The sequence below is a fragment of the Pseudophryne corroboree genome, chromosome 6, assembly GCF_028390025.1.
Source record: "Pseudophryne corroboree isolate aPseCor3 chromosome 6, aPseCor3.hap2, whole genome shotgun sequence".
Taxonomy (NCBI): Eukaryota; Metazoa; Chordata; class Amphibia; order Anura; family Myobatrachidae; genus Pseudophryne; species Pseudophryne corroboree.
In genome coordinates, this window is record NC_086449.1 from 587,124,744 (window position 1) to 587,149,799 (window position 25,056).

The 25,056-nt window shown below is 43.7% G+C and overlaps 1 protein-coding gene and 1 pseudogene across 4 annotated transcripts in view; both read right to left on the reverse strand.

Annotated features, from left to right (window-relative positions):
• Positions 1–596: 596 nt before the first annotated feature.
• LOC134933026 (lateral signaling target protein 2 homolog) overlaps positions 597–25,056 on the reverse strand; it is an 84,689-nt gene continuing 60,229 nt past the window's right edge. For 3 of the 4 annotated variants that reach the window (XM_063927963.1, XM_063927961.1, XM_063927964.1), the window contains exons 6-13: positions 24,111–24,200; positions 23,435–23,536; positions 22,117–22,539; positions 8,882–8,961; positions 8,702–8,803; positions 4,944–5,021; positions 1,909–2,012; positions 597–1,790 (exon numbers count right to left, since the gene is read on the reverse strand). In XM_063927963.1, the coding sequence (XP_063784033.1) occupies positions 1,644–1,790; positions 1,909–2,012; positions 4,944–5,021; positions 8,702–8,803; positions 8,882–8,961; positions 22,117–22,539; positions 23,435–23,536; positions 24,111–24,200 (1,126 nt within the window). In that variant the 3' untranslated portion in view covers positions 597–1,643. The remainder of the gene's footprint in view (positions 1,791–1,908; positions 2,013–4,943; positions 5,022–8,701; positions 8,804–8,881; positions 8,962–22,116; positions 22,540–23,434; positions 23,537–24,110; positions 24,201–25,056) is intronic. The other variant, XM_063927962.1, reaches the window with a different exon arrangement.
• Positions 12,155–12,272, reverse strand: LOC134937121 (5S ribosomal RNA; annotated as a pseudogene).

The window sequence follows — 25,056 nt, forward strand, 5'->3', positions numbered from 1 at the left end:
GGGGGGTGGGGGGTCAGGGTTAGCCTGCAGGAAGGGAGGGTAGGAGGGGCAGGTAAGTATACTTACAGAACCCGTCGGAAAATGGCTGTTGGCCGTATGACCACCAATTACCCATATGTATTCCCTCAAAATATAGCAGTCACACTAGTGATATCAATCAGCCAACAAGCAAAAGGTTGTTAGTCATCAGCAGCTCAGGATGTATAATAAATAAAAAAAAACGGAAAATCATGTTTAAAGCTGGAAACGCATGCAGCTATACTGACAAATGGTTCTTTAACAGCAAGTGAAAGAGATAGCTGGAAAAATAAAAACACAAATTGTAATACTAATTAATTACAATATTTTCATGTATGCCTATAAACCTGGTGACCACAATTAAGCCCCTCATCCCCCAAACTATGTGATCTGGTTGCACAACCCAAGTGGCAAATAACTGAATCGGTTACCATTTGAATACATAATCTGAATAATGGGATTGATGCTTAAGTGACCAACTGAAGACAAGAAGAAAAAAAACTGATTGGTTTCCAGTCAAGAATTCTTCCAATCATCTGTACCAATTGTCCCTTTTCAAAAACACTACTTCTCCATCATTACCGTTCAGCATAATAAAATGTTTTATTTGATTTGCTATTTCAATAACAAAAGTAAAATGGCGCGCCCTGCACAGCCTCTGATATCTGTTCTCTACCATAGTCCTGAGCAATAACCTTTCTAAAAAAGTACAAAGTTCTGGTAAAACAACTTTATAAACAAATGCATTTATATTGCAAGAATGCAAATATCTAAAAGAAACAATTTCTTGGTATTTAGCAACTCCAATGCGTGTTGGTGGAGTGGCACCTATGGGAAGTATCTACCTTCTTCCCATATTTGTAGATCTATTAATGCCTAGGAATCTGACAGCTAACGGACCAGTTCCATCCTATTCAGGCGTAATGTGTAGGGTACATGGGTTGCTTGGTACCTTACAATTCAGATGATTGGTAGATAACAGATAATTATCCATTTCAGGACCATATTTTTAATATTTGCAAACATTCTTTGCTTCTTTGTCTCATCCCAACAAATCTGTGTGGGATCCTGTATACATTTATTCCTGATACTAATGGGGATGGGGTGGGGGAAATACACCATACAGCACAAAAGTGCCATGCATCTACAGCCAAAAAGATACCGTAATACACTCTTTCAATAAAAAATATAAAAATTCTAAAAGTTTTTTGAAAACTTGTTACTACATAGTATTACCAAGTGGTTTACTTGTAAGCATAATACCACTATGGAGAATCCTGCCATAACGGGTCTGTAAAAAAGGATTTTACTCTTCTGAAAGTAAACCAGCTAGGCTGTGGGGCCTCAACGTTTTTATAAAAATGAGCAGCCTACGTAGAACACTATTATAAGTTTGATCTACCAGAAACAGGCTGTTGCCTGTCCACTTTTAAACAAACCACTTTCTATAGTGTGCCCGAGCCTGGATGTAGCAGCATTATATGAGCAATTGGGGTCCACCACATAGATCTATGTGAAAGTCACTGGTCACATGGTGCCAGCAGAGTTGGCACTTTGACAGGATAGTGGTGGGAATAATGAAATGTCTTTTACAACCACTTTATTGCACTTTCTTCCTGGTGATTTCAAGGCAGGTGGCTGGCAGTCTGCTCTTTAGCTTGATCTTGAGGACTGCAGTGCACATGAAAGCAATGAGAACATACTCGAACAGGCTGGGAGTTATGAACATGAGGCACAGAGGTTGTGTAGCTGGAACACCTGGAACAAAAGATCTATAAGGGGAAAAGGAGGTAGGAAAAATATGGGCGTGAGCAACAAATGATTATTCATCATAGTTTAACCAAAACTAGTAAAAAGAAAAGACATGAGAGGAAACAATACATCCCCTACCTTTCCACAGCTACGACAGTGATGCCGCCTTCGTAAAAGAGTAAATGGCGCACAGCAGCTCATGCATAGAGAACTGGCACTATCAGGTACCCATGCTGGGGTCACTAATAGATAAAAAAAATAATTATAAATATATAAAGTTAAGTACAGATTCAATTAAGCCTAAACCAGCTAGAACAGGACTTGTTCTGATGGGAAAATTAGATCCTTTATTTATACTAAGCAACAAAAATATTTATGTTTGATTTCTTTTGTTTAATGATATATAGGGGTATATGCAATTCACGGCAATTTTTCGCCGTTTTTTAATTCTACTAAATTCGCCAGGTGAATTCCGGAAGGTGGCTTCCGGAATTCACCATATTCAATGAAAAACGGATTCGCCAGAGTCGCGGGCGAAAATCGGCCGATTTGGCGGATTTTGCCGCGATTTTAAAAAACTGTAAAAAACGGGAAAAACCCGGAAAAAAAAATGGCGTGGGGTCCCCCCTCCAAAGCATAACCAGCCTCGGGCTCATCGAGCTGGTCCTGGTTCTAAAAATCCGGGGAAAAATTGGCCAGGGATCCCCCGTATTTTTAAAACCAGCACCGGGCTCTGCGCCTGGTGCTGGTGCCAAAAATACGGGTGACAAAAAGACTAGGGGTCCCCCGTATTTTTAACACCAGCATCGGGCTCCACTAGCTGGACAGATAATGCCACAGCCGGGGGTCACTTTTATGCCGTGCCCTGCGGCCGTGGCATTAAATATCCAACTAGTCACCCCTGGCCGGGGTACCCTGGGGGAGTGGGGACCCCTTCAATCAAGGGGTCCCCCCCCCCCAGCCACCCAAGGGCCAGGGGTGAAGCCCGAGGCTGTCCCCCCCCATCCAATGGGCTGCGGATGGGGGGGCTGATAGCCTTTTGTGATAATAAAAAGATATTGTTTTTTCCAGTAGTACTACAAGTCCCAGCAAGCCTCCCCCGCAAGCTGGTACTTGGAGAACCACAAGTACCAGCATGCGGGAGAAAAACGGGCCCGCTGGTACCTGTAGTACTACTGGGGAAAAAATACCCCAAAAAAAACAGGACACACACACCGTGACAGTAAAACTTTATTACACACTACCGACACACACATACTTACCTATGTTGACACGCCGACTGCCACGGTCTCCGACGATCCGAGGGTACCTGTGAAAAAATGATACTCACCTTCCAGCGTCCAGAGATAAATCCACGTCCAGAGAGATAAATCCACGTACTTGTAAAAAAAAAAAGAAAACGCAAATACCCGCTCCATACCGGACTAGAAAGGGGTCCAATGCTTTCACATCAGACCCCTTTCTCCCGAATGCCGGGACATCACGTGACTCCTGTCACTGAAGTCCCTTCAGCCAATCAGGAAGCGCTACTTCCGTGGCGCTCACCTGATTGGCTGTGCGCTGTCTGTACTGTGACAGCACATCGCAAAGCCGCTCCATTACTTTCAATGGTGGGAACTTTGCGGGTAGCGGTGGGGTCACCCGCCGGTCAGCCGCTGACCGGCGGGTGACCTTACCGCTAGCCGCTAAGTTCCCATCATTGAAAGTAATGGAGCGGCTTTGCGATGTGCTGTCACAGTACAGACAGCGCACAGCCAATCAGGTGAGCGCAACGAAGTTGCGCTTCCTGATTGGCTTAGAGACCTTTCTGTGACAGCTGTCACTGACAGGTCTCATTCGTGGAAAGGTGTCCTATGTGTCAGCATGGGACCCCTTTCAGTCCGGCATGGAGCGGGTGTTCGGTTTGTTTTTTTGCCAAGTACGTGGATTTATCTCTGGACCATGGCTGAGGTGAGTATATTGATCTTTTCTTTTCAGGTATCCGTGGATTCTACATGGAGAAGAGGACCGATGTCGGCGTGTGAACATAGGTAAGTATGTGTGTGTCGACGTATGAAATAAAGTTTTACTGTCGACGGTGTGTGTGTCCTGTTTTTATTTGGGTATTTTTTTCCCAGTAGTACTACAGGTACCAGCGGGCCCGTTTTTCTCCCGCATGCTGGTACTTGTGGTTCTCCAAGTACCAGCTTGCGGGGGAGGCTTGCTGGGACTTGTAGTACTACTGGAAAAAACAATATCTTTTTATTATCACAAAAGGCTATCAGCCCCCCCATCCGCAGCCCATTGGATGGGGGGGGGGGACCCCTTGATTGAAGGGGTCCCCACTCCCCCAGGGTACCCCGGCCAGGGGTGACTAGTTGGATATTTAATGCCACGGCCGCAGGGCACGGCATAAAAGTGACCCCCGGCTGTGGCATTATCTGTCCAGCTAGTGGAGCCCGATGCTGGTGTTAAAAATACGGGGGACCCCTACTCTTTTTGTCCCCCGTATTTTTGGCACCAGCACCAGGCGCAGAGCCCGGTGCTGGTTTTAAAAATACGGGGGATCCCCTGTCAATTTTTCCCCCGCATTTTTAGAACCAGGACCAGCTCGAAGAGCCCGAGGCTGGTTATGCTTTGGAGGGGGGACCCCACGCCATTTTTTTTTATGATTTCACCGTTCCAGCATAAAAAAAAATTAAAAATAAAAATAATATTTTAAAAAATATATAAATAATATTTGTGCCTCCAAAAAAAAAAAAAAAAGTACCTAATCCCTTCTAATATAAATAGATCTGCTATTCCCCACAAAAAAAACACAAAAAAAAACATGTTTAAAATTTTTTTATTTGTTTTCACCCTCCAAAGTGTGGCGGATTGAAAATGACGAATTTGCTGTCTAAAAGCACTGCTGTCGAATTTCCAAACTTGAATTGAATATGCTTTGGTCGAATTGCAGCACTTGTATCATTGCAGAAAAGTCGAATTTGCAAAAATTCGAATTTCAAAAAGTCGAATTTTGAAAGTCCGTTTTTTGGTCGGAAAGCACTGAATTGCATAGGCGATTTTTTTTTTTTGGTCGAAAATGACCCAAAATTCGACAATTTCGGGAATTCGACCGCAATTGCATATACCCCATAGGGAGCTACTAATGCCAATGCCATATCATTTGCTTAAGAGAAGGTCTGACATACCATCAACTGCTTTGATCTGATGTTCTTGGTTCTGACAAAGTAAACAATCGGGTAAACGGAGAAAATTTTCAGCAGCTCCTATGAAAACAAAGATAAAAGGAAGCATTAACATATAAAGACATATTTGCTTTTATGCAAGCCAAGAGGTTATATATATCTAATTTATGTTTATTTCTTTATTTTAAGGGGGGGCCGTGTCTATTTCGTCAGTCCCATGCCCCAGTTTCTGATGGCAGCCCGGGCAATACCCATACTTTATGGTGGAAGAACAGGGTGAAGGATTGAATGAATGCAAAACATCCACTGGGTGAAGAAAGGTCTCAGGAAGTTGTTAAGGGGGGTACTCACGGAGCGATATTCTAAGCAATCTGACTAGATTGCTTAGAATTCAAGCCTGATCGCTCCGTGTGTAGCCCTTACAGCGATAGCAATGTGAAGCCCCGCGCATCGCTATCGCTGCTGCTGCTAGATTGGCCTGCATGCAGGCCAATCTAGCGGGTCGCTCACTTCACCCGCTGGGTGAAGTGAGCAGCCCCCCCGTCTCCCCACGCACGCTCAGCACACATCGCGCTGTGCTGAGCGGCGGGAGAGATGTGTGCTGATCGGTTCGTTCAGCACACATCTCTCCCACATCGGCCCGCCTATATGGGCCTTTATAGACCCATCCAATCCCAATGACGCAACATAACTTTGTCTTTATAAAATACCTGGATTAAATCTGTTGAGTACAATCTAGGGTTTTCTGTTCAAAACCCATGTCCTCCTGCTTCGGATGGTACTCAGTCATATCTAAAATTGGTTCATATCTTCAAATTTCATTTATCAGTTTTAACCTGACATTGCATTCCCTCACCATTTCATTACAGAATGCAGACTCTCCTCACATATCTCTGGCACATAAAGTTCCACTATGTGAAAATCTATTCCTAGCACATTCATAGATGCACACCCACATACTGCTGTTTGGAACTGCTCTGGAAAAACAATTCTCACAAAAGGTTGTGTGATAAGAAGCATCTAACTAGAAATGTGCATGGGGAAAAAAAACATTTGGACGTGCTGCCTTCCAGCACTTTAGGTCCACTACCTTCAAAAACGTAAACTAGACATTTTTTTCCTAAAACATTTATACTGGTATATATTACTCCTGAGAGAATAAGATTTCATTAAAGCCTCAGTTGTATGTTTCTATTACATTGGTCAAGTGCACCTAGAACAGTGCTTCTGGTAGACGGCCCATTGCATCTTCCAGGTAATGTGATGTGGCATAAGACAACTCTCGATTACAGGACCTCTGCAGCACCTGTACAAGTTATTTTGCAAGGAAGAAAATGTTGTGCATCCCCCAGTAAATCAAGAAACGCCCTCCCTCTCCAAAAAGATGCCTTACAGTTTTCACCACTCAATTAAGTTATCTAGTCACATTACATTTTTATTTTTTTCCCCTTTTTAAATGTATAGCTGAACACCTAACCAAAACTCTGCAACGGATCACCCAGATCAGCCATCTCCACATGTCATATGCTTCATTGTGCAGCCATGCAGAGGCCACCATCTTTTTTTATTTTATTTTTTACGGGAGTGATGAGTAAAACACTGTCGGACATAACACAATGAAGCCCAGCCGGATCAGTGAGATCCATGCAGGGCTTCATTGTGCACAGTATTAAAAGAGTTAAAAGTGTAAAAAAAAATATATATGTATATCCAGCCTCGGGCTATTTGAGCCGGTCCTGGTTGTTTAAATACTGGGGGGAAATTTACTGGGGTCCCCCAGTATTTAGACAACCAGCAATGGGCTCTTGGGCCGGCCCTGGTTCCAAAAATATGGGGGACAAAAGACGTAGGGGTCCCCTGTATTTTAAAACCAGCACCGGGCTCCACTAGTCGAGAAGATAATGCAACAGCTGGGGGACACTTTTATACTAGTCCCTGCGGCCGTAGTATTACCCCAACAAATAGTCACTCCTGGCCGGGGTACCCTGGAGGAGTGGGGACCCCTTAAATCAAGGGGTCCCCCCTCCAGGCACCCAAGGGCCAGGGGTGAAGTCCGAGGCTGTCCCCAGCACCCCTGGGCGGTGGGTGCCGAGCTGATAGCCTCGTCACTGGAGATCCCAGCAGCCAATCAGGGAGCTCCACGTCATCGCGCTCTCCTGATTGGCTGTGCGCTACTAGCCTGTCAATCAGGAGTAGCGCACCAGCTAGAATGGAGGATCGCGCTCCTCCATTCTAGCTTATGATGGGAACTTTGCAGTCTGCGGTTAACCGTAAAGTTAATTGGGGTCACTCTTGTGGTTGACCCCAATTAACTTTGCGGTTAACCGCAGACCACAAAGTTCCCAACACAGGCTAGAATGGTGGAGCGCGATCCTCCATTCTAGCTAGTGCTCTACTCCTGATTGACAAGCTAGTAGCACACAGCCAATCAGGAGAGCGCCATGACGTGGCGCTCCCCAATTGGCTGCTGGGATCTCCAGTGACAGGAATCACGGGGGTTCCCGGCATTCGGGGAAAGGGGTTCCATGTGTAAACATGGAACCCCTTTAGTGGCGTGGCCCGAGTTTTTTTATTTTTTGCAAGGCCGTGGATTACTTCAGGAAAGAAGAGGACAGATCATCACTGAATAATAGGCGAGTATATTGGAATCTTGGATTTACAGGTACACGATTAGATGCTACTGGAGAAGGGGACATGATTGGGCAGTGTGGGATGTAGGTAAGTATGTATGAGTGTGTAAGTGTTTTAATAAATTTGCATGGTCATAGTGTGCGTGTCTCCTGGCTTTATTTGGGTATTTCTTTTGTTGTAGAACTACAGCTACCAGCGGGCCCGTTATTTCCCCGCATGCTGATACTTGTGGTTCTCCAAGTACCAGCAAGCGGGGGAGGCTTGCTGGAACTTGTAGTTCTAAAACAAAAGACAATATTTTTTATTTTTTTGTACACATAAAAATCAGCCCGGCACCCATGCCCAGAGGTGCTGGGTACAGCCTCGGGCTTCACCCCTGGCCTTTGGGTACCTGGAGGGGGGAACCCCTTGATTTAAGGGATCCCCACTCCTCCAGGGTACCCCGGGCCAGGAGTGACTAGTTGGGGGGGGGGGGTAATGCCACGGTTGCAGGGACCAGTATAAAAGTGTCCCCCGGCTGTGGCATAATCTTCTCGGCTAGTGGAGCCTGGTGCTGGTTTTAAAGATAGAGGGGACCCCTACGTCTTTTGTCCCCCGTATTTTTGGAACCAGGGCCGGCTCAAGAGCCGGTGCTGGTTGTCTAAATACGGGGCAACCCCAGTCAAATTCCCACCGATATTTAAACAACCAGGACCGGCTCAAAGAGCCCGAGGCTGGTTATGCTTAGGAGGGGGGACCCCACGCAATTGTATTTCTTTTTTTACATTTTTAACTATTTCTGACCCTTTTTTTTGTCGGCAGTGATTGAGAACACAAATTCTTAGTAAATTACAGAGTTGTATAAAATAACAGCCGTATTTGACCGATGGTCTATCTATTCGTATTTGTGAACTCTGCCTGGAAAAACAATACGAACAGCCCCAACACTGCCGAGATTTGTGTTTAGTAAATTCCCGAGATCACACTTAGAAGAAAAATACAAACTCTAATTAAATCAGGACCTTAGTAAATATACCCCCAGTTATTTCATGTAAAATGTCACAAAGTGCTTTACTTGCTATATAAAGCATTAGCATTTGCCTACATGCACTAGCTAGCCATTGATAAAACAGGGACTGAACTAAGCTTACTTTCTGTTTCCTCTTGTTGCCTGGAGCTCACAGCTTCAAATACAGTTTTCAGAATGACACGCAAGTCACTTGCAAAGTTAGTCTGCAGTTGGTCAGCAACGCCTAGAGAACAATACGTGTGAAGTCAGATATGGGGTCATGGCTGCAACAGATCTCAGGCACTATCAGAGCAAGACTCACCAGCGATGCATACAAAGAGCCGATGCAGCATATCATTATCACTGCGGTACCGGGATCGCACTTCTTGGAACTTTGAACGCCTAGGTGAAGTGAATAGGATCATTATTGGACACTCCATAGTGTGTAATCTGCAAGTAAGCTTCAGTATATACAATTATATTATGATATAGATTTTTTTTTTAAATTTGCATTTTACCAACACATTCAAGTATAAAAAGAATCAGTTATGCCTTACAAAATAAATATTTCAAGCTATATATTTCCACATGAAACAAAACAGTGCATGCTTCTACCTTTCTCATCTACATTCTAAAGATATATACTCAGTGGTCACTCCGCATGCTTGTCAATGCAACTGTCTAATCAGCCAACCAACAATACATAAAAACACGGTAAAGAGGTTGTTGTTTGGTCAGTGCAAACAGAAAATCACACAAGGATCCACTCCTGTCATATAAACAAAGAAAGAAAGACTGCTGCAGTGGGCACAGGCACACCAAACCTGGACAACTGAAGACTGTTAACCTGGGTACACATTAGATGATGTGGATCCAGTGGGAGACCGGGGAGCCAGCATCGGCAAGTGCATACACACTTGCTGATGCCAACAGCGGGAGTCATGCAGCATGGCCCTGACTAGCGATATCGATAGATTGAGCTGCATGCTGGGCCGAGAGGCAATGTCACTGATGACCCGCTGGAGCGCACATCATCAGTGACATAATGGGCACACACTGGACGATTTTAACAATTTGTCTTTCTAAGTCACCGGAAACGGGAAAATAGTTTAAAAAAAAATCGTCAAATGTGTACTCAGCTTAAAAACAACACTAGACGTGAACACGACACCATCCTGGATTGTATCAAAGGTTCAGGCTGCAGCTGTCAGTGTGGGAAATGTTTTCTTAGCCCACATTAGGACTCTTATGTGGAGATATATCAAATCTTCTAAAGAGAACAAGTGGGAAAGTTTCCATAGCAACCAATAAGCTTCTAGTTTATCGAATATATTCTATAAAATTCTAGGTAGAATCTGATTGGTTGCTATGGACAACTTCTTTTTTTGTCTTCAGAAGCTTTGCTACAATTCCCCCTTAGAACCAAAGAATTCCTCAGCGCTAATAAAGGGAATACAAAAGGCCCCAATATGTGATTTTATAATTAATACCAAATTATTGTAGATGAAAAACTCATAAGCCGCTAGTTCCTAAGTGTTGAATTGGTGACACAATTCATCCACAATATTTCATCCAATCTCTATCCAACGGAACAGCGATAAATACCACAGGTATGGTAAGCCAAGACAATTAATAAATACGAATACATATTAATGAATTCGCTAAAGAATCGGCATAGGTAATATCTGTAGTCATAGTAAAAAAATATAACCTCTGCAATAAACATCAATGATACAGTAAAACGTCACATTAATCTTAGTGGAACATATATTAGAATATATATATATATATATATATATATATATATATATATATATATATATATATTAGAATATATATATATATATATATATATATATATATATATATATATTAGAATATATATATATATATATATATATATATTAGAATATATATATATATATATATATATATATATATATATATATATATATATATATATAAAATCTATCTATCCCGCAAAGTTATGATCGGGAATCAGCCTTGTAGACCTGCAAGTCCCAGAATAGACAGGTGATGTACTGGACCTATGTGCAAATAAAGTTATTCAAACAAAAGTTCCCCTAACAAGCTGTATCAGAGTTATTGGGAGGTAGGTGTCCCTGTGATGGGCAATAAGTGCACTGTGTGAGAATTAAAAGCCAGCGGGGAGAGCCTGCAGACTGACTGTCCGTCCTTCATAAACTCACCGCTGTGGTGGTGCGCTCAATTCCCGTCTTAATAATGAATGCAGCAGGCGTATATACAGATGGCGCCACACACATCTAGTGCAGCTCCATCACACGAGCACTCCCGGTGTGACTAAGCGATCCTGTCCCTCCTGAAGAGGGTCATGTTGGGAGGTATGCAATAGTAGTGGTGCCCAGCACCACTTAAAGCAAGTCCTCATAAAACAGGTCAGTAGGCAAGTCTGGAAGCAACCTCTGACATGTTTGACCCTCAATCAGAGCACATTTTCAAAGCCTCAATACCAAGTGACCAAACCACAGCCTTCTCAAGTATTGTTGACTACTATGAGCATTACCTTTATGACCAGTCCATTCGTCTTCTAATGACCTGCTTCCAGCACAATAATGCACCGCGGGGTAGATGTTTTATGCAGTGAAAAACAACTAATTATACTTAAGATAATTCAATTTCTTTGAAGTACTTCATGGCAGCCCTACTATGGGTTAATGACCCATTCTCCTAATGTAGACAGGAGGTTTTTTTTCTTCTAACATCCACCCACCTTGGGTACATAACTGCATCCCTCCTTTTCCACCCTGTCTTTTTGAGTGTCTCCACAACAACCTGAGAATGAGAAACACTCACAACAGGGTGGGCAATTCATGGGCTGCCAAGAAGTACTTCAAAGAAATGGAATTATTTTAAGTATAATTAGCGGTTTTCTTTTCTTACTTCATGGCAGCCCTACTATGGGATATACCAAAGCTGAAACATGGGAGGGAAACAACCACAACAAATAAGTTGATGCTTAAGTATTTATTTATACCAAGGCCTATTCCAAGACCTGGTTCCCAAAGTGGGCTTTAACAAAGTCCAAAGCATAATGTTTAGAAAAAGTATGTATAGATGACCACATTTGGAAAAGAAGGAGAAAAAGACAAAAAACCCTTTTGGGAGCACTCATTTGTTGTATTAGAAATAATATGTATAGTGAAAGATATTAAAACATAACCTTTAATCAATCCTTGAATAAAAAAACTTTTGGACAAGAAGTTGGGACTCGTATCTGTTGTGATTAATGTGTAAAAAAAAATCTTATTTAACCTTTTTAACAAATGAGGTACAAGATAATTGAAAAGGTGAAAATATCAAAGGGAAAGTAGAGGATACCAAATTGTTTCTTAAGGTCCTGGGTATCCAAGAAATCACTGTGCATGCCTAAATTATGGATATCAATGATAGAAGATATATGCAGAATTGATAAGGTTTATCAAAATAGAACTCAGGATGGATGTAATGAGAATGGGGCGGAAAGAGTATTTAGACTTCCCTTGATGAGAGGAGGGGGGGAGAAAAGACAAGGAGAGAAAAAGGGGGAGGGGGTTGGGTTTGGACAGAGAGTGGGGGCCCACTGCACCTGGTATTCTCAGGAAGTTGCCCGTCCTGATACTGGCCAGGCCATGCCTGCTTAGCTTCCGAGATCGGACAAGATCGGGCGTATTCAGGGTAGTATGGCAGTGGGCCTAAGATGGAGGAAAAGAGAGGAAAAAGGAAAAAGAAAGGAAAAGAAAAAACCACCACTAGTTCTGTAATCTAATAAGTCAGTGCCATGATAGTCTGAAAATGTTTTTCCAAATAAGAGAGTGTGTGGAATTTATTCAGAATTGGGGGCAGCTTTTTTCCTTAAAAAGATGACCACGTAGCTGCTGCACAAATGTCCTTGACTGCCACCTTTGCCTTCCTAGCCCATGAGATCAACACTGCCCTAGTCGAGTGTGCCTTAATATTCTCTGGAGCTTCCCGGCCATCTTCTTGATACACGAAACAAAATTACTTCCCTAATCCATCTTGCAATGGTCTGTTTCGTTGGTGTATAACCTTTCCGAGCGCCTACAGGAACTATGAACAGATTTTTCGTCTTCCTGAACTCTAAGGGTGTGTACACACGGTGAGATATTTTTTCTTTCGATTTTGACTGTATAGTAAAAATCACAAGAAAAGTTAGTATCCCGATGCGCGGTCCCGCCAGGTCGCCATCGCAAGAAAAGATAGACTGTGCAGGCAAGTCAATCCTTGCTAGATCGGTGTACTATCTAGTTCATCTCACATAAGCCAAAATCGTAAGCACACATAGTCCATATCTCAAGAAACGTTAGTCAAAATCGGCGTGCTGGGCTCCGGGGAGTTCAAGGGAAATTGCAAGTGAAAATCGGGCATAGCAAGGAACTCACCGTGTGTACACACCCTAACTCTATCCAGATAGATAGAAATTGCTCTCACAAGATACAACGTATGTAACCTTTCTTGTTCTTCATTCTTCGGGTGAGGAAAAAATTATGGCAAAATTATTTCTTGACTAACATGAAAAGTTGACACTACTTTTGGTAAAATGGATGGATTGTCCTTAGAACAATCCTATCAGCCAAAATGTTTAAATACTGCTCCTCAGCCTATAATGCTTGCAATTCCCCCAACTCTTCTTGCAGATGTAACAGCCGTAAGAAAAACTACTTTCCAGGTCAGTTATTTCACAATTATTTCTTGTAATGGCTCAAACGGATGTTTCATAAATGCATTCAAAATTATATTTAAATCCCAGGGAGGAACGATTTGTCTAGCTCGTGGTCTTATTCTTCATATAGCCTGACAGAATTTCGGTACCAGATCATCCTCAAATAATTTTCTATCCAACAGAACACTCAAAGCCAATATCTGCACCTTCAGGGTTGAGACTGCCAAACCCTTAACAAAACCATCATGAAGAAACTGTAGAACTTGAGCCATTTCTGCCTTCAACACATCAAATCTATTCTTCGTCCAAGCAATAAAATTCTTGAATATTCTGTAATATATGTTTGAAGAAATGTTCTTTCTGGCTTGCAGCAGAAGTTGAATCACCGATTCGGACAAACCTTTCTGTCTCCGTAATCCACGCTCATTTTCCACGCCGTAAATTGAAAATTCTGCGGATTCAGGTACCACAGAGGTCCCAGATGAAGCTGCTCCGGTATCACTGGTAATCTCCACATCTTTCCGATCGCCATTCTCTGAACTTTTGGGAACAAAGTTCTTCTCGGCCAATAAGGGATTACTATAATCGCCTCCATTCTTTCTTCTCTGATCTTCAATGTTCTGGCTATCAGCGGAAATGGTGGGAATACATATCCCAGTTTGAATTCCCACTTCAGGGATAGTGCATCCACTTCCTCTGACATTGGAAGATAATACCTGGAAAAGAACAGAGGTACCTTCACATTCCGATTGGTTGCCATGAGATTTATTTCTGGTTGTCCGAATTTTTTTTACTATGTCTTGGAACACTTGTATGTTCAATACCCATTGTCCAGAATGTACTTTATTTCTGCTTAGATAATCTGCCAATACATTGTCTTTGCCAGGAACGTGCAAGGCTGTTAGAGATTTTAAATGTTCCTCTGCCCAGTGCATGATATAAGACATCTACTTAATTATGGCCTGACTTCTTGTGCCTCCTTGGCTGTTTAAATAAGCCACTAATGCAACGTTGTTGGAAAAACACTTTGTTTGACGAATACTGTTTCCCTTGGTGATCATTTTCTTTGACAACTTTGCTGCATAAGGTGTGCACCCCAACCAGTCAGACTTGCATCTGTTGATGATATCCCCTGCTCGTATATTGGATTGTTCTTCCACCAGGACAGGGATTCCATGGTCTCTTTTGTCAGCCTCACTTGATAATGTAAAGGTATTTTTCTCCTTGAATATTTCAGGTGATCCCATTGCAGGATTCTAATTCTCCACCTTGCCCATGGAACCACCTCTATCGTGGATGACATCATCCCCAAAAGTCGCAATGGCACCTTGTTCTTCCTTTGGGACAAAAAGACAAGATCCCAAATCTTTTCACGCCTTTCTTTTGAGAGCATGACAATATACTGCAGGGTATATATGTGAATGCCTAGAAATTTCCAATTAATCAACCAACTGCAATTGTATGAAAGTTAAGGCGTCGTTCAACATTCCTAGTACTAAAGGGCCGAACAGATGGGAGAAGTGGCCCGCTCAGCACAGCGCGATGTACTGAGCGAGGAGGAGGGGGAAGGGGGGAAGACATGGGGGGGCTGCTCATTTCATCGAGCGGCAAAATGAGCATCCTGCTAGATGGTGCCTGCATGCAGGCCAACCTAGCACCGGCATTCAGGCCAATCTAACACCTGTCGCCGGCACCCCTACACACGGAGCGATGTGATCTTAATTTCTAAGCAATCTAGTCAGATTGCTTAGAAATTAAGTAAACGTTGCTCCGTGTGTACCCCCCTTATCTCTTCTGACTCTCCTGCAATAAGCAGATCGTCGAGATAAGCCCAAACAGCCACTCCTTTTTCTCAGAGGCAGCCTATCAGAGTTCAAGGACCTTTGTAAAAACCCTTGGGGAGGATGTAAGACCAGTGGTGCAAGTAGAAAAAATGTCTTACAGGTACTGTGTGTGCGCGTGTCCGAAAATGGGTGTGGCCAAATGCCATATGGGGCGTGGCCAATGAAAATGTGGCCATGATACACATATGGGGGAGAGGCAGATACACATGACCCCCACAGTGCCAGATACACGAATGCCCCCACAGTGCCAGACATACATTGCCCGCCACAGTGCCAGACATACATTGCCCGCCACAGTGCCAGACATACATTGCCCGCCACAGTGCCAGATATACATTGCCCGCCACAGTGCCAGATATACATTGCCCCCCACAGTGCCAGGTATACATTGCCCCCCACAGTGCCAGGTATACATTGCCCCCCCCAGTGCCAGGTATACATTGCCCCCCACAGTGCCAGATATACATTGCCCCCCACAGTGCCAGATATACATTGCCCCCCACAGTGCCAGGTATACATTGCCCCCCACAGTGCCAGGTATACATTGCCCCCCACAGTACCAGGTATACATTGCCCCCCCACAGTACCAGCTATACATTGCCCCCCACAGTACCAGGTATTCGTGAAGCAGCAGCAGAATCCCTTAAATCTAGTATAGTCCTGAACCCGCCGGAGGACTTCTTCACTAGGAAAAGACAAGAAAAATAAACCCTTTTTTTCCTCTATAAAAATGTAACTACTTCTACTGCCTTTGAAGAGAATAGAGCTTCCAAACTTTCCATTAAAGCTATTATCACCTGATTCAGACGCTGCATTTTTGACTCCACAAATCTGTCCATCTTTGGCCTTCTTATAAACTCCGGCTGATATCCTTTTGACACAATATCCAGCACCCATCTGTCTTGCACATTATTTTCTCCCATTGCACAGGGAATTCGGAAATCCTGCCCCCTACAAGTGTTAACGTAGGAGGACTAGCACCATCATTGCCTCGGATTACCTCTTCTATGACCTCTACGAAATGATTGACGTGACATGCCAGCACCATACCTATCCTCATAAGGATGTCCAAATCTATCTCCAAAGGGTGTCCTGGTTTATATGATCTGGCTTGTCTAAATTGCAGTCTTGTAGATGAAACTGGATATCTGCCACGCTTATCCTGAGGCAGCCTCACAGATTTGCCACAAGTCATCCTATGAATCATGGACTCCAATTTATTATCAAACAAAAGTAAACCCTCATAGGGAAGCGTGACTAATCTGTTCTTGGAGTGAGTGTCCGCAGCCCATGAACGTAACCACAGAGCTCTTCTAGCCATGATCCCTGAAGTCATAGACTTAGTTGAGAAATCTAGCACATCAAGAGAGGCTTCACATAAATAGTCCACCGCTCTCTGAATAATACTCAAACTTTTTTAAATATAATCCCTAGAAATGTTATCGTCAACCAGTATTAAAAGATATATCTTCTTCCAGAATTTCGCCTGATTCTGCACTGAACTCATCATCATAATCTTCCTGAGACAAAAACCCTGGGGATGAAACTTCAAACTCATAATCCAAGCTGGATTGAGACCTCAATCTCTTAAATCCTTGCATAAATTACTCCTTGGACACAAAAGATTTCTTCATCCATTCCATAAACTCCAAACGCTGATGAGAGGATTTAGCCGAAGATACAGACTCCTTAACACAATCACTGCAAAAACGGTCATCCTGATTCCCAGCAAATGATTAATCACATGCAGGACAATTCTTAGACAAATTCCTTTTCTTGCAGATCCTCTTCTTAGGTAGATCAGACACACTGCAATTACATTTAACACCTAATTACTATCTAACTATGGGCCTAATTCTGAGTTGATCGCAGCAGCAAATTTGTTAGCAGTTGGGCAAAACCATGTGCACTGCAGGGGGGGCAGATATAACATATACAGAGAGCGTTAGATTTGGGTGGGGTGTGTTCTATCTGAAATCTAAATTGCAGTGTTAAAATAGAGCAGCCAGTATTTACCCTGCACAGAAACAATATAACACACCCAAATCTAACTCTCTCTGCAAATGTTATATCTGCCCCCCCGCCCTGCAGTGCACATGGTTTTGCCCAATTGCTAACAAACTTGCTGCTGCGATCAACTCAGAATTACCCCTATGCTAGGCCAAATTGAATATAACCAGCCTTCTATGAGGACTTACCTCGGCTGTACTTTCTCAGGTTTTTGGGGAGAAGTCTCATCCATGGTGCTTGTCCAACAACACTGCGCCTTAAACACAACTGCCGTTGTGTGTCCATTCCGGTGTGTGGTGCCATTTTTAAATGCCTTTTGCCCATGACCGGCTGGGCACAAGCGCAGGGTGACGCCGCAACAGACTTCCGGGGAATACGACTTCCGGATCACGTGACCCTCCCGGAAGCCGCGCTGATGCCATGAGCTCCCGGCAAATGACCGCCCGCTCACCATCGCTCCTGAGACCTCAGACGTGACGCGGCTTTAAAAACATACTGCGGGAACAGCAGAACTATGGCAGTGACTGCCGGCTCATTCCCAGACTGGCCGCACACCTGCTCCAGGGAACCTGACCCTCATGCAGAATGCAGATCCCAGTGGCTATACTGCAGATACAGGAGGTAAGCCCTACTGAAAAAATAAGAAACCTACCACTGTCTAGCTACCTAGGAGACAGGACAAAAAGACAGGGCAGAAGAGGAGGGACGCAGATATGTACCAAAGGTGGGCGGATCTTAGAAGAAGAAAAAACTCCTGTCTACATTAGGAGAATGGATCATTAACCCATGGTAGGGCTGCCATGAAGTTAGAAAAAGAAAGTGTGTTATGGGCAACTACTCCAATGGTCCACTTTTTCACTCTTCACTGCTGGATACATTTATTATTTATATGGCACAGCATATTCCTTTGCACTTTACAATTGGAAGGAAGGCCCTCCTCACAAGCTTACACTCTATAGGGAAATAGGCACTGGTACACAAGGATAGGTGCTACTTTTGCATAATGGTCCTGCCAGATTGCAAAAGTTCTTAATGGACTGTATGATATGGTCACTCAGCAATGTTGGCCAAGGGTCAGGAGGGTGTGAAAGTGAGAACAAACTATGTGAGCTTGTGTGTGGACTGTACAGAGGGTATGTAATTAGGTAGGGAGGCATTGGAGGTTATGTGGGTGGGTCCGGAATTTTATAAGCTACCCTGAAGAGTTTAGATTTCAGGGAACGCTTGAAGGTTTGGAGACTAGAGGGTCTCTTATTGTGAGTGGGAGGGCATTTCACAAAGTGGGTGCATCCAGGATAAAGTCCTGTAATTTTGAGTGGGAGAGAGTAATGAGTGTGGATGAAAGACACAGGTGCAGAGCGGAGAGGTCTTGTAGGGAGATATTTTGAGAGGAGTGAAGAGACATATATTGGTGCAGTTTGGTTAATAGCCTTGTACGTAAATAGAAGTATTTTATATTGAATATGGTAGAATACAGGTACCCAATGTTGGCACTGACAGAGTGGGTCAGCAGACTATGAACATTTAGCAAGGAAAACCAGCATCGCAGCTGTATTCAAAATGGATTGTAGTGGTGAGAGCCTATTTTTAGGAAGACCAGTAAGGAGACTGTTCAATAATCAATGTGGGAGTTAATGAGAGCATGGGTTACAGTTTTTGCAGTGTCTGTGTAAGATAAGGTCATATTTTGGATATGTTTCTTAGATGTATGTTACATGATTTGAGACAGATTGAATGTTGGGAACAAAGGCCAGTTCAGAGTCAAGAATAACACCTATGCAGTGAGATTGTGAGGTATGATTGATTGTTGAGTATCAACAGTGATAGAGATACCAGTTGGCAACTATTACTGGCTGATGGAAATATATTCATTCTGTTTGGAAAAATTAAGTTTGATGCGGCGAAATTACATCCAAAATAAAATGGCAGAAAGGTATTTAGTCAAACGGACCAATACAGATGGTGACATCAACCTCGATGTCACAAAGCATGTCATGTAAGATGGTCTACAAACACAGCAATGAGTCATGTAGCATTCAGATTCTTGGCAGAATAAAATGTTGCTACTGCTCCTCCCAAAGCCCGGTAGCGAATGAGCAGTCACTCATTGTCACACACTATAGAAATGGATGGGAACACACAGATTGGTCAGAGCATGAAAACTGACAAGTGCTATCATGCCTGGGCAGGCTTTCTGGGACCTGTAGTCCACCTGTAAAACACATTATTATTTAACTATTTAATATTACTATTACCACTGCACCCAAAGCCCAGGGATTGCGGAGAAGAGCTTTAATCTTAGGGCTGGTTGTCCTTCGAGAAGGTGGGGGTTCCCCACTTCCCTAGGAATTCCATCTCTGACCAGTTTGGGGCTAGATGCCCTTATGGGAGGAGGATCCCTGCTATAGTGTCCATTTCCTGGCTGGCTCAGCCTAGTGCTGGTTACTGGAGATTAGGGGGGACCTCCAGCTCACACCATTTTTCCCACATATTTTACAATACCAGCCTAGGCCGGTATTGTAAACAGCACAGAGTGCCAATAGGTTATGGATTTGTGGGGACCCCACACATTTTTTCTTAACCCTTAATACACCTTTTACTATAACAAAGCTTGCACACATCTCAGTGATCTGTACAGTGCTTTCGTTCTGTAGCAGATTGTCATCGGGGTTTGCCGTTGGACATACTATGGAACAGGGGCTTGAAATCCTACAGGTATAGATGTCTGCATTTATATGAAAGAAAAAAAAAAAGAAAAAAACCCCCGAAGCATAGTAAATAATGTTCTCTTAGACTGCAATCCAACGTTGATACCAGTCAGTTTCAATAAGACGGCAAACCCAACCTATACTAAATTGACTCCTCAGACTGATTCGCACACAGATGTACAAATGTTGCACATCCAATTGATCAGTGTAATCTAGCAGAGTAGTTTTGTCACTTCCAGTTTTATTTATGCAAAGAAATCCCCTTGGAGCGGGTGTGTCACCTGGGACCTCGACGTTGAGAGGGTCTGTTTGGTGTGACTGAGGCCACAGTGTAAGAGGAATTAAATAAAATACATTTAAAAAGTCAAAAGTAGCCCTGAAAGCATCCAACTAAAATCTGATCTGTGGCCAATAAATAGGCATTATTTTAATTCCATTTTTTCATCTTTTATCAATGGCTAGAATGGTAAGCCCTATTTTAATAAAGAGCAATAGGACAATATCGTAAAAGTCTGCAATATACTTAAGCAGAACCATAACAGTTTTAAAGATTTACAACTCATTTACCCACAGCCAGCACTGTTATTATGCAAATCTAGGTAGTCGTTTAGGACACCAATTGTTAGGGTGTGCCTAAACACTAAGGAGGAGATGTATCAAACCTTGGAGAGAGAGAGGTAAAGTACCAACAAATTGGCTTCTCGCTGTCATTTTACGGGCTGCGTTTGAAAAATGAAAGGAGCTGATTGGTTGGTACTTTATCGCTCTCAACTTGTCTCTCTCCATGGTTTGATACATCTCCCCCTCAATAAGTGACATACAGTTGTGGTGTCCAAACACAGAGCTCTGGCGGCAGACATGGAAAAGTAGCCAGTAACTTTTCATCTGTAGGGTGGTTGTATACCTGCTCTGCAATGTCAGAGAGTGCGGTCACAGTCCAGCACTACAATCCCAGTGTGAGAAGCTGCTTTCCAACTCAACTAAAGCTAGCAAGGACAAATCTCCAAGGGTGAAAGGGGCACAAGGATGAAAAGGGCTCCCACCACATTTTTGCAGGTCCTGCATTTACCTTTTTACAGAAATTTACTTGAAGATTTTAACAACCAAGCAAAAACTATTCAACCACAGAACAGGCCCCAGTTATACAGGGGAAAGAATAGGGCAATGGGTATATGTAAAATAATGTAGGACTTGCCCTTTTTTGTAAAATCTATGAACCAGACCATCATTCACAATCAAAATATATGAACACTTGTATAGACCACCACACATGCCCCAATGGTCATCAGAGTCTGCTACATACCCATACCTGCCGACAATTCATATTACGCCCCACTGATGAGTCCCAATTGATATTATGCCACATCACATGGCCCCAATTCATATTGTGCCACATCATGGGGTCCCAATTGATATAATGCCTCACCGTAGGGCCCCAATTGATATTATGCCACACCGTAAGGCCCCAATTTATATTATGCCACATCATATATCCAAAATTCATAGTATGCCATATAGTATTCCCCAAATTCATAGCTTACCACACAGTCCAGCATCCCATCACATTAAGCAGCAGCTGGGTGCAGACAAAACCACAAAGGCAGCCATACTCTGAGCTCATTAGAGGACTTAGTTGAGGATCCATTAAGCACTGTGTGACACTTGCAAAATCTGTTTTAGCAGACAAACATTGTACATCACGTTTTGTTATAATAAGGCGGCCCTTCTTTGTGGGATCCAATAAACAAGCTGCTCCTGTTCTGGCAGTGTGCATCTTCCCAACATTCTGCAGTGGTGAGGAGACAGACTGAACTCCAACCACCCACTTGGCAGAATCTCTCTCTTACAAAACGGAGGAGGCTGGCCACACTGATTGTGCAGCAGGCATGTCTGCCTTCTCCTATAACTACCTCCGGAGCAGAGTAGCCCCCCCATTAGATTTATTAGTACCTTATAAGACCTAGTCGTGAGGATGTAAATCTTGGTCGCCATGGTGACCTGGCGAATGAAATATTTGTTATGCCCTGAAATAATGCAAATATAAACTAGGAAATAAACTACTATCCGCAGGTGACCTATTGTAATATCATGATAGAAGGTTCACACGTTATCATCATGTGGCCAAACTGGACACCGGGCAAAGCAGCAGTAACAGCCCGTGTTGCTACTAAACTCAATAGGAGGAAACTGAGTAAGCGTGCTATTACGGGCACGTTTAGATTGTCCCCTCAAACATACCCAATACCCTGGTCTGTTAATGGAAGGGAGGGAGCGGAGTCTGTTATAGCCATACCTAATGGTGTACCTGGTGTGCATATTCCGGAGTATTTCTGTTGGTTTCCTTGTATCATTCTGTGATTTCACATCCTGGTTTAGAAAGTGTTCATCTTCAGAGCTAGCTGGCACATTGTCTCCCTGGCTCCCAGAGGTGTCCTGCACACGTGGACAAGAAGTAAAGTCTGTGCCAAATATTGCAGGACTAAAAGCATCAGTACATTCTTGTATAGAGTTTGCAGCAACTGTACTTTGGGAACTCTGTTCCCTAGGAGCGGAGGTCTCGCGATGTAGAGTTTGTCCACCACAGGACATGGAACTGGTATCCGTAGAGATAGGCAGACATGATGATAGGTGTACAGAAGGGTCTACGGAGGAAGCAGAGCACAGTGCTCTCTCCAGGGAAAATAGCTCATTCTTTGTCAGTATGCGGAGGAGCTCCCTGAAAGAAACAAAAACATTTATATAATGCCAGTATAATCAACAGAATAATTCTATAATTCTATCAAAAGAGAGGTAAGAGGGCCCTGCTGGCAAGTTTACAATCTACAGAAAAACAGGAGTTAGAGACATGAGGCTAAGTGCTACACTGCACTGGTAGCAGAGAGTTATTGAGCACAAAAAGGCGCATGGTGTGGCTTAGGCACATTTTTCATGGCACATCAGACAGGGCTAATTGGCGCGATTTGAGTACAGGTCTATGTGAACACATCTGTAGTGGGTCTGTATGACCCATCCATTCAGCAATGTTAGGTTTACAGGGTTCTTGGAGCATATAAGAATGAATGAATGTGCATGAACAGTGTAGAGGGTTGGGAACTGGGTGGAATAGTCTGGAGTTTTAGAAGATAGTTAAGGCATTCGATATGCTTGAACAGAGGTAAGGTTTTACTCAACGCTTGAAGGGTTTTAAAGAAGAACAACAGTGAGAGAATTCCACAGAGCAGGTTCAGCCTGAAAATCCCTGTAACTAGGATGTGAGCATCCATGAGAGGCATAAAGAGATATATTTGAATGTTTCTTTGGCCAGCACCACTTCTCTTAGCATGGGCCTAGTGAATGACTAGTGAATGTTGGCCAGGAAATTAACATCTTACTATGTTAGACAGCAAGGTGAAGATATAGAGGCCTATTACACATTCTGCTTCTGTATCAAAGTAGTGAGCCTCAAACTAATCCCAAATCCAGCAGGTGTCATTTGGACAATAATAAATAGGGCAGTGCCACCTAACTCATGCAGGGAAAGTTATTGGAGTATGTAAACCAACCACTATGTTAAATAATTGTGTAGACCAATCACTGTTTTAAATAATAAAGTTTTGTTAATTTCCAGTCACCGTATTTTTTTCAGCAAGCCATAAAATGGACTGAAGAGTTCACACATTTCCTCTGGTCTTCTCTCCAGATTAAGGGGTCCATCAGGAAAAATGAGCAGACCACTGTAACAGAGCAACATTGTATGCTATCGACAAGGCACAGGATCAATGCAATATTCAACAAAAGGAGCTTAGTATGATTTACCGGCAGACGGGATGCCAGCTGTCAGTTTACAGAAAGTGGCATCCCATCTGACGGAATCCCGGTGAGTGAGTCCTCTCGCGGGCTTGCTGTGCGCGCCACGCTTCGGGCCCGGTGATTCACTTCACTTGCCACAGGTTCTATTCCCAGTGGTATACTGGGCGGCGGTCAGGAGTTTGTATGTTGGTATTTCACCGGCTGCGGCTGTTGGTATTCCGGTGTCAGTCTCCTGAACGCCAGGATCCCGACAGCTGGCATTTTATCTGCATCCCATCAAAACCAAACCAAAATTAATATTGTATCGTGTTAAATTGTTAGCTGAAATTCTTGGGTGTAGCAAGAAAATACTAAACGTCTTCAATACATCAGATCAAATTTGCTTTCGATCTGCTACATGCAGATAGGAGACAATGGGCAACCAACAACAGACTGGAGCTACACCAGCCTTACATTACGTGCTACAGTATATACTGTTTTTATGGCATCTCCACTCACCTGATAATTGCCAAGCGTGGGATGGAAATCATCAGCTCTGGCTCACAGTCGTCAATCATTTCCTGTGTGAGGTATCCTCGCTGCAAGGCTCTGTTTAAAAAAAAAATCAGAAAGTAATCTATTCATACAATGTTATAGGTTACAGCAGCCCGTCCCCCAATCCCGCCCTCTCCTGGTGATCTTCACATATACAGGATGCTGGCATATGCATTAGCAGAACTGAGATCCGTCAATGTGGCTGATCATACATATAGGACTTACAATTCTCATTTCTCTTACGTACTAGAGGATGCTGGGGTCCATATTAGTACCATGTGTATAGACGGATCCACCAGGAGCCATTGGCACTTTAAGAGTTTAATAGTGTGGGCTGGACCCTCCCTCTAGGCCCCTCCTACCAGACTCAGTTTAGAAAATGTGCCCGGAGGAGCCGGTCACAGCTAGGGGAGTTCTTCTGGTAAAGAGTATTTTTTTCTTTCAGGTTTGTTTATTTTACAGGGAGGCTGTTAGCGCCAGCCTCCCTGCAGCGTGGGACTGGGAGCAGTGTCTGCCCCGTGGGGTCTTGAGCCACTGCTCCCGCTGACTGGACGGTGGCTCCAGAGGGGTCTGATCGCGCCCCGCCGCAGGGGAACGCTCGCCCCGGCAGCAGGCCGCCACCACCTCAGAAGCTGAAGTGTGGCAAGTCAGTCACTGTCCGCCCTTGCAAGCGGGGTGACAGTGTGAAGAGGGTGGCTACGGCTCAGGAGCGCGGTTGTTCCCGCGCTCCTGGAAGGCTCAGCGGTACCTTGGTGCGGCACTTGGGAGGGAGCGCCCTGGGCCAGCTCCGGACCCAGGTTAGCATATTCCTCCGGCCAGTATAATCATCTTGTGAGCGGGAAGACAGCGCCATTGAAGGGGGCGGAGCATATCCTAAGAGCGGACCCAGCAGCATTCAGCGCAATTCCTG